Source organism: Chaetodon auriga, chromosome 19 (genome assembly GCF_051107435.1).
Source record: "Chaetodon auriga isolate fChaAug3 chromosome 19, fChaAug3.hap1, whole genome shotgun sequence".
NCBI classification, from domain to species: Eukaryota; Metazoa; Chordata; class Actinopteri; order Chaetodontiformes; family Chaetodontidae; genus Chaetodon; species Chaetodon auriga.
Genome location: NC_135092.1, coordinates 20,783,417 through 20,793,534, shown reverse-complemented (window position 1 = coordinate 20,793,534; position 10,118 = coordinate 20,783,417). Strand labels below are relative to the sequence as shown.

Below are 10,118 nucleotides of genomic sequence, written 5' to 3'. Positions count from 1 at the left end.
TCAGGAGCCATGTTAGAGAAAACACTCAGCGTTTAAAAAAACAAGCATCCAATCAGCTCACACGAAAACACTCTCTTACACCTGAGGTCCACGAATCAACCAATGAGACGAAGAGTCTGCAGTCTGGACTCAGAGCTGCAGCAGAGCTCGGAGGTGAAGCTGATGTTAGCACGAGCTGGGAGGTGTAACGACACAACTGAAATACTTTGATACTTGAAACTCACCTTTTTCCTTCGTCCTGTCGCGTCTCAGCTGTGTAATGTGAGCTCACAGCGCCACCTAGTGCTCAGCAGGCCGAGTGAAGCTCACCGCGGATGATCGACGGTGGAGGAAACGATCAGATCTTCGCTGAAGTAAAAGTACTAATACCACACAGTGAAAATAAAGTAAAAATCCTGCATTAGTAACAGTATGTAATTTATCAGCAGAAATTACTTCAAGTACTCCTGTGGCAGTAAAGTGTTCTGTGAATACTGTGTGGAAAAGGATTTGGCTTTGACTCACATACTAAAGTCATTTTTAGCTGCTGATGTGTGATAATAGAGATTCCAGCAGCCTCTAGCGTCGGACAGGTGAGGCAGGCAGGTGAGTATTTTTGCCTTCAGGCTTCGTGTACGTTCCTTTAACGAGCTCGACAACAAATCACTGCAGGTATGAACTAAAGGACGCATCAAACGCCTCATTCACAGCTGATTATCAGTGTGATGAATGTAAACAGGTTTAAATACTTTGACAGGACCGATTGATACATCGATCGATACCTCACACACCAGATATGAGGCTACAGCCTGTGTCCAAAAAAAAAAAAACAAAAAAAAAAAACAGCTTTAAGGTTCACCAACCAACACGTTTACCTCGTTTGTTTAATCTGTAGATCAGCTTGCATACTGAGATTCTTCCAAACATGAACCGTGTGAGAAAAATGATGCAAAATCTGCTGATTGATTGACTGATTGATTGATCACTGAGTCCTTAACACCATCAAATGAGTCATTTTTTTTGGCACAATGAGTATTTATATTTGACACATCAGTACATTTTGCACATAATACTTAAGTACTTTTACTTAGGTATGCTCCTGAATACATGGACTTTAGTGTAATATTACTACTTTTACTTCAGTAAAGGATCTGAATATTTCTCCCACCACTGGTCACTTACCTGTAATAATATGTTTTTATTTGTTAGTTTATTTGTATTTTGGATTAACTGTAAATGTGCAAAGTAACAAGTAAGTAAACCTGTCAAATAAATGCAGTGGAGTGAGTACAGTATTTGTACAGTAAGTAAAGTACCTCAGAGTTGTACTTGAGGGCAGTACTTGAGTACATGTACTTGGTTACTTCCAGCACAGTTTAGCACAGAGTCATGTCGTCAGTGTCAGGTGTTGTCTGCCTCAGGTGAGCTGCTCAGACTTTGTTTGAAAACAGGTAAATTTCCCCTCCCACGGGCTGACGTCACAGGGATGGGCAGGTCACGTGGTCGCGTCCGAGGGAAACCTGTGGTCTAACGTTACCGAAACGGGAGAAAGAAGAAGAGGAGAAGGAAGAAGAGCGAGCGAGGTGAGCCCACCGCAGACCTCATTTCCATCCCAAAAACAGCAGCTAATCAATGCGCCCCGTTAGAAATCGATCAGGAGCCGATTGATCGGTGGAAAGTGAACTTTTGAAGCGGAGAAGGAGCTAAAGTGACCGGTGTGTTCGCTAGTTTACCTCCGTTACCGTAACTCGATCAAAGTTGACCAAACAGTCATTCAGGAGGAGGTTTGACGGACTTTCAGCCTGTTTCACGTTAAAAAACGACGCAGAGACCTTTACAGACTGAACACCGTCAGCTCGAAGCGCTCGGAGAGCTTTCCTCCAGCCAGGCTTTGGCCGTGTGCCGCTGCAGGTCCGCGGGGAGGAAGCGCTCATGCGAGGCCTCCTTCACCGCAGCGCTCCGGTGCTGAGGAAGACTCTGCGACACGGAACCACGAAACCACGAAAATATGAGGAAACTGCGAGCTGTTAGAAGAAAACTTCACGTTAATATAAGACAGACTCGTGTTATTATGATAAAACTTCATGTTGATATAATAGAGATCCATCATAATACAACTTCATGTTTTAATAAACCTTCACATTATTATCATATTATATGTTATTTTAAGTATATTATCATATTATTATAATGCATTAGTGCAAACAGAGCCGGCAGCAGTGGAGGAAGAAGTACTCAGATCCTTATACTTAAGTAAAAGTACCACTACAGCGATGTGAAAGTACTCCAGAAGTAGAAGTCCTGAATTCAGAATCCTGCGATCAATCAATCAACTAGAAAAACAATAATCGATGGATCATTCAGTGTATGTTTACTTTTATTTTCCAGGGTCAGAGCTCCTTAATCAATTCTGATTATTGATTAATCATTAAAGTCGTTTGTTGCATGTTAAACTTTGCTGCTTTTCTCAGTTTCATGTCACTGTGAGTTGAATCGTTTTGGGTTTCGAGCTGTTAAATAATGAAGTTCAACAATGAAAACGTCACTTTTTCTCGTTGTTGTTGTTGTCAGACACACACACACACATGCACCAACACGCACACACATTCACCTCCTGTGCACACCTTTGTCTTCGCAGGTGACCCGTCGACGCGTGCGTTCATACCAGGTTTGCATTGTGACCTGCAGGCCCATGTAAGTGGTGTTGAGTGACTGCGTGTGAAAGGTATCCAGGCTCAGTTATTTTATCTTCTACCTCTCCAGATCACGTCCCCTTAAAGAAACGGGCTTTTAAGGGCTGATTTGAGGTCCAGAGTGTGTTTTTGTGCTCCGGTAAGTTACCAGAACGAGACGGGAGTCTGAGCTTCCGATCGGGTCGCAGCACAAAAATGCATTCTTGACTGGGCTTGCATGGAGGATGCTGGGATAACGTCTTCGCTCACGAGGCTTTTCTCTGGTGTCCTCGGGTGTTTCGCTTTACCAACTGCATGAATGTTGTCCAGTGTCTCATCGGTCGGGGACTTGTTTTTATCCTCTGGTTTTTCCTCTTTCTTCGCCTTCTCAGTCGTGTTATTGATTAGAGCTGGTGATAATATGACGAGACCATTTTGGATGAATCGTCCGTTTTCAAGCAGAAACTCAAACATTTCTGCTTCTCATTTGTGAGGTTCTGCTGCTTCTGTCTGACACAGGAGGGAATGAATGTCTTTGGATTTTGGACTGATTTCACTCTATTTTCTGACATTTTGGACCAAACGATTAATTAAGGAAGCGGATTCATCAATATGGAAATAATCCTGGTTTGTGGTGTTAAATGTTGAATGTCAGGTCACGATGAGCAGATGATCTAACGGAGTGTAATCCAGAGCTGAAACATCCAGTCATAGATTATTATACATAATAGATTGTTTCCATTATTGATGAGGAACTCATTGGTGACTTCTGCTGATCTGGTCTGGCCCCAAAAAGTTTCCCTCGAAGTATTTCAAAGTTCAGACAAAGTCTAACTTCATTTCTGATGTTACGAAGCAACAAATCCTCGTTTTTAACGGCTGGAACCAGCAAACGTTTCACATTTCTGCTTGAAAAATTACTTCAGTTTCAGTTTCCTGTCGAGGAGCTCAGCTGTGGTTTAATTCTGCAGTGTGTGTGTGTGTGTGTGTGTGTGTGTGTGTGTGTGTGTGTGTGTGCGCTCTCAGGGACCATCACCATCCTCATGTCCTATGGAGGAGGCTTTTACGGGCGCACTGAGCGCGTCCACGAGGGGCCCCACTATGACCAGGTTCCTCAGGGCTCTTTGCCGCGAACCGACTCCGACGACCTGCGGCCGCTGAGGGACCAGCCAGCGTCTCGCCACGCTCAGAGCGCCGACCCCCTCCCTCCTCCGCCTCTGCCGGACCAGCCTCCCGTGGGCCCCGAGTTCGATCCCAGCGGCAGCGAGGCCGACCCGGACCAAGACCCGGACCACGACCCCGCCCTCGACATCAAGCCGGTCCACCGCTTCATCCCAGACTCCTGGAAGAACTTCTTCAGAGGGAGTAACCGCAGCAGTAAGAAGCCCTGGTCCATGTCTGCCTCCTCCTCCTCCAACAACAACAACAACAGCACCACTGAGGGGGTGCGCTGCTCTCCTCCGCACTCTCCCTCTGTCCCTGGATCGTACCGCGACCCTTATGGAGGCTCAAACGGCAGCTACAACTCACGCAAGGAGCTCCTGGAACCGCGGGACGCCCGCGAGTCCGTGTCGGGACGCACCTACCACACAGGTCTGACCTACAGCGAGCGGGTGGAGGAGTACCATCAGCGCTACGCCTACATGAAGTCCTGGCCCGGGCTGCTGAGGATTCTGGGGTGCGTGGAGCTGCTGCTGGGGGCGGCGGTGTTTGCCTGCGTCTGCGCTTACATCCACAAAGACAACGAGTGGTTCAACATGTTCGGGTACTCGTCTCCCGGAGCGGGTTTCTACGGCCCCGGCATGAGCGGGAGCTACTACACGGGCCCCAAGACCCCGTTTGTGCTGGTGGTGGCGGGGCTGGCCTGGCTGGTGACGGTCATAGTGTTGGTGCTGGGGATGACCATGTACTACCGCACCATCCTGCTGGACTCCTCCTGGTGGCCTCTGACGGAGTTCATCATAAACCTGGTGCTGGCGGTGCTCTACATGGCAGCAGGTAGAGCTGCTAACACGCTCATTCAACCTGTGTCCGTGCAGAGAGCTCGGCTTCATTCACAATTTAACTGTTAGCAGCCGATTTAGATCAAGGTTTTGCTGTATTTGTTTCCAGAGCACAAAGCAGTAACCTGCAGACTCAGTGGAGACTTAACTTTGTCTTTAGAGCTGCTGCTTCGTCCTCTGAGTCCTCGCCACCTCAGCGCGGTGCGATGGAAGGGTGGCGACGTCTTGAAAGCAAACTGTCAGAGGAGGGAGTTCAGACGCTGTGTCTGCATTATCCTGCAGGAATGACGTCCTCGTGATACTGAACTGGTTTTTTGTTTATAAAAAGACAAACAGTCGGTTTCTTCAGTCTGAACCTGACGTGTAGAACAAAAGGACACGAGGGAAAGAATCATGAGCTGCATCAAACGATGGTTTCTGCCTTAAAACAGCAGCCAGGCGCTTTGTTTGCTCTCTTAATAACCTCCTGTGTAAACTGACCTTTGAAAGACCTCTTCCTGATGCCCCTGTGATCCACTCCTGGAGAGTTTGTCCTCCGTCTGTCAGATCTCTGAACAGGAGGAACGTCCTTTAAATCCAGTAAACTTATCGTCTTTTAACTCGCAGCGTGGCACCACACTTCAGAGGCAGCTTTAGTTTTACTTCTTCTGCTGCTGGAAACAGATGCTGCTGTTTTTGAATAGAAAGCATCAGAAATTTGAAAGACAAACATCTTAACTTTACCATATAAGACCAAAACGACGCTTTTTGTTTTCCAGGCATCGTCTACGTGCGAGACACGACCCGCGGAGGGCTCTGCTCCCTCCCGGTCTTCAACAATGGCATCAACGGGGCGTTCTGCAGAACGGAGGCCGGCCAGACGGCAGCCATCATCTTCCTGTTCGTCACCATGGTCGTGTATCTGATCGGAGCCATGGTGTGCCTGAAGATGTGGAGGCGCGAAGCTGCTCGCAGGCACAGGGAGAGGTACGGCCAGGAGGTAAGATCTCAGCCGGCTGTAGTCTCCTTTGTTTGGTCCTGAGAGGTTGAGAAGGATGTCTTTCACTTTGATGACTGAAAAACAGAGTGTAGCTACAAACTGGGACCTTCTGCAAGGACTTTTGTTTAAAACCAGGTCTGCAGGAGGCTCTGTTACATCATGTGTTATTTTTAAACCATGCATCTGACCTCAGTTTGCATGATTGGTCAACGGCACATAATGTTAAAGTGTCATTAAATTGTAAAACAAAGTGTGAGGCCGAAGCTCACCGACATCTTCCTCATATGAAGCTGCCTGCTTTGGTGTGTGTTTGCGTTGTGTCTTACGGTTCTGCTGTAAAGAGCTCAACGTAAATGAAGTTGATTCATTCATGTGTTCATTTATTAAACGTCCGCGTGGTGCATATGCAAAGAGACTCGACGCTGTGCAGTTGTTAAGTTGCTGCAAGTCCGTCCAGTGAGTGAGAAACATGATGTCTGGTCTTTGTAATAGATGCTAAACGTTTGTCTGCTCTGTATGCACAGATGCATCCCTCTGACCTGCGAGCTGCACAGTCTTTGGTGAGTATCCTGTGAGGCTCTTCAGTAGAAACACACAGTAAATATGTAAATACTTCCTCTGTTCTTTTTTCGCTCGGCGGCTCGATCTGCAGTCGTTCAGACGTCGTCTCTGTGTCTCTGCAGGTGGTTACAGATTCGGCTCCTGCAGCCAAAGGTCCAGAACGGGTTCAGGGCTCCTCGGTCGTTCCCATCCAGGCGGCTCCTAAAGCCGTTCCACCGAAGGTTTTACAGGGAACCATCCCATCAGGACACATCCCAAAACCCGTGATCCTGCCTGACTACATAGCGTGAGTGTTGATAAGTGACTGTTTCCTCTGTGATTGGTCGGTCTCAGCTGATAACGAAGCCGCACTAAAACAGGCAAACACGCCCGAGTTTGTTTGAACAGTTGGCGACAGATTCAGTGTGAAGGAAAGAAAACAGTAAATACTTTCGTCTGAGCAGCTGGAACCAGTGAATCTTTGAGCTTTTGACCAGAAATTGAGAATAAATCAGTTATTGTGATTGATTCAGCTTTAATTCCAACATTCGATCATCATGTAAACATACGTGTCTTTTACTGCTGTTCATGGTGCATCGTATGAAGTAGCGTGTACCTGCAGCACTGCTCGCCGTTACTGAAGCGTGATTCTCGACCTCCTCTCTGCAGGAAGTACCCGACGATCCGGTCGGACGAGGAGCGGGACCAGTACCGAGCCGTGTTCAACGACCAGTACGCAGAGTACAAAGAGCTCCACGCCGAGGTGCAGGCGACCCTCAAGAAGTTTGACGAGATGGACGCCATGATGCGCACGCTGCCCCAGCACCCCTCCAGCCAGATGGTGATTGGTCACACTCGTCTGCTGCTCTTCTCTGAATAACACGCAGCCGTGTTGTTTCCTCAGTCGAGAGGCCGCCGTCGTCTTTCGTCCTCGCTCGTCTCTACACGCTGAGTCTCTGCAGGGCTGCAGGACCTTTTTAACCTCGTTATTTATCCTGAATCTGTGTTTTTATTTATCTGTTTTAAACTCGTCGTATGTCGTCATCATGGTGCAGTGAGTTTTCTGCACAGAATGCATCAGAGTTTGGCGTCACCTGAACCTGAGGAAGCCTCTTAGACAGACTGATTACTCATCCGTTGCGCCCGCTCTTGTTGTTGTTCATTTCCCGTCTGGTAACTTCCTGTGTTTGCACTTCCTGCTTCCTGCTGAACTTCCCCTCCACCCTCACATTCCCCCTCTGCTCCATCCAGGAGGTCGACATGACAGCATCACCGCGGTTCGAGCTTGTGTTGAGTTTAATATCGTCTCTTTGTCTTTTTCCAGGAGGTCGATCGCATCCACAGAATCCTTCAGGAATACCAGAGGAAGAAAAATGTGAGTCTGCCGTCCGTCCATGTTTTGTCCGTCGTGTTCTGTGGCTCTCAGCTCCAAACTCATTGGTTCTTACTGAAGACAAATCTTTGAAAACACTTCACAGACACACATTTTCATTTTAAAGAAATATTTCATTATAGTTCTTACCAGCTGTTACTCAAACAGGAGGAAATAGAGTATTTTCTGGGACTATTTTCAGCGGCGGATTAATCCACATTTGGTGCTGTAGTGAGTGTTTGTGGCAGCAGGACGGTGTGTGTGGAATAAACTCCAGTGTGTGCGTTCGCGGTGATTTGTTCATTTTTTGGAATGAACAGTTGAAAATAATCATCTGATTTTTCCTCACTGTTCCAGGACCCCACCTTCCTCGAGAAGAAGGAGCGCTGCGAGTACCTGAAGAGCAAACTGTCGCACATCAAACAGAAGATCCAAGAATACGATAAAGTCATGGAGTGGAACGATGGATACAGCTAAACACTGAAAACACCACAGATACAGAACTATGACTGACAGCGCAGCAGAGCTGGAGATCAACACGACGTTTAAACTGGAGGATAAAACCCAGTCACGACCGGACTGGGATTTCCAGCCTGCTGCGTCGGTTAAATCTGTGCAGCAGACGTCTGTCAGCGGTCTGTCTGTGGTTTCAAAGTACAAGCAAAGGGGAAACACGTTTTTATACTACTTACAGGAATAATTTGAGATTTTGTGACATTCTCTTGTTTGAGAGATGAGAAAATCGAAACTGCTCTGATGTCTGCAGGATTACAGTGAAGCTGCGCCCATTAGCCAGTTAGCTTAGCTTAGCAGGGGAAACTACTAGCCTGTTCCATCTAATGAGACAATTTTTAATTTTCAAATGCATGTTTTTACTCTTAAAGAAGATAAAATGTGTTAGACACAGGCTGGCTAGCTGTTTCCCCTTGTTTCCAGTCTTTATGCTAAGCTAACTGTGTCCTGGCTGCAGCTTCGTGTTTGTTTAGTGGAATCGAGCTCATCGTCTCCTCCAGGAAGCCGTTTGTGAAAATGTCAAACTGTTCCTTTAAAATGGTCTGAATATACAAAGAGCTGAACGTACACAGCGTGTGTGTGTGTGTGTGTGTGTGTGTGTGTGTGTGTGTGTGTGTGTGTGTGTGTGTGTGTGTGTGAGATACTGTGACTGTGATTGTTTTTGAGGCTTTACCGCTGTAATTCAGAATGACGCCGGTATCCGCTGTGAATGTGGGAGAAGACGCTGTGTTCCTGCTGTCAGTCGTGATCATTTCGCAGCTTCGTGTGGACCAATCCTCCTCCTCCTCCTCCTCCTCCTCCTCGCCATTTCTTCGACTGCTGTGACGATTGTTTGCATTGTTTTAATTGCACACTTTTTTTATGTGTGTTAACTGTTTGATAAATGTCTCGATCTGGAAATATGCATGTCCTATAGCACTGATTGTAATGTTGCGTGTTTTGTGTTAACACTGTTCTGCCATTTCATAGATTAAATGTATTTTATAGTCACTGAAATATCCAAAGTGCCTAAATATCTCCATTTTATCTGCTTTACACCACTGGACCTTTGGATTGAATGGAAATGATATCAAGAGCTCTGCGTTCCTCTAATGTCTTCGAGTGTAATTGTAAATATGTTGCTGTGAATGTCCATTTTCTTTCATAATTTAAGTGATCAATCGGTGCTTTCTGTCCTCAGAATACAGTTCTGCTCGTGGTGACTGTCTGTGGTCCGACTTTCCTTCACTCATCAACACTCACACAGTTTCTTTTCCTGGAAAAGAAGAAGAAATACCAGCTGTGCTGTGTGAAACTGAGCAGAATAAAGTAAAATGAAACTGCAGAGGGGAAATAATACATCCGAGCTAAAACCAGCAGAGGAAATGTTCCAAAACATTTCGTGTTCCAGACTTTCAAATGTGAAGATTTGCTGCTTTTCTTCAACTTCTTCATACAATAAAAAAATACATATTTGTGTTTTGGACTTTTAATGGGACAAAATAAAAATAAAAAAACTTTGAATATTTCACTTTAGTTCTGGATTCTTATGACATTGATATGGGTTCAGGCTCCCAAACTGTTGAATAACTCAAAAGGAAAATAAAGTGTTATATTTCCAAAGCAGTTGGTTAAAAGAACATTTTTCTTCATCATCCATCAGTTAATAAATGAAAACGTATTATTTGGACTGTGCACACGTTAAAAAAAAAAAAAGAAATAAATGATGGTCATCATTTGATCAGTGATGAAGGACAATGTTATATAACTATATGTATAACTATATTATTATATTTTCTTTAAATGCTCCAGTTTAATGATACGGAGGTCGGGAGGTGAAATGAGGAAAACCATCAAAATACATTTGCACATGATTTTAGTGATCTTTGCTCTTGATTTAATATATTAAAAGCTGTTACAGAACAGGACCCTGAAGCAAACTGTTTGTCTTCTAAGAGAAAATAACGTCTAACAGGCAAAAACAAACGAACCCGCGTTTCAGTTCAAGATCATAAAACTAAAATAAATAAATAAATAAAACCATTAAATCCAACCGCAGAGGCAGTGCGATGACTAACGGC

General features: G+C 45.5%; 1 protein-coding gene across 3 annotated transcripts; it reads left to right on the top strand.

Moving 5' to 3' along the window:
• The first annotated feature begins 1,488 nt into the window (after positions 1 to 1,488).
• Positions 1,489 to 9,784, top strand: marveld2a (MARVEL domain containing 2a). 3 transcript variants are annotated; one of them, XM_076758594.1, is made up of 9 exons: positions 1,489 to 1,562; positions 2,618 to 2,673; positions 3,678 to 4,649; positions 5,413 to 5,633; positions 6,158 to 6,193; positions 6,317 to 6,480; positions 6,843 to 7,014; positions 7,498 to 7,548; positions 7,903 to 9,784. In XM_076758594.1, the coding sequence occupies exons 3-9, from the start codon at positions 3,695 to 3,697 to the stop codon at positions 8,020 to 8,022; spliced, it is 1,719 nt and encodes a 572-aa protein (XP_076614709.1). In that variant the 5' UTR covers positions 1,489 to 1,562; positions 2,618 to 2,673; positions 3,678 to 3,694; the 3' UTR covers positions 8,023 to 9,784. The 3 variants fall into 3 exon arrangements, with proteins under 3 accessions (XP_076614709.1, XP_076614711.1, XP_076614710.1); XM_076758596.1 differs by having other exon boundaries at positions 2,618 to 2,704; XM_076758595.1 differs by lacking the exon at positions 1,489 to 1,562 and having other exon boundaries at positions 2,557 to 2,673.
• The last annotated feature ends 334 nt before the right edge of the window (positions 9,785 to 10,118 follow it).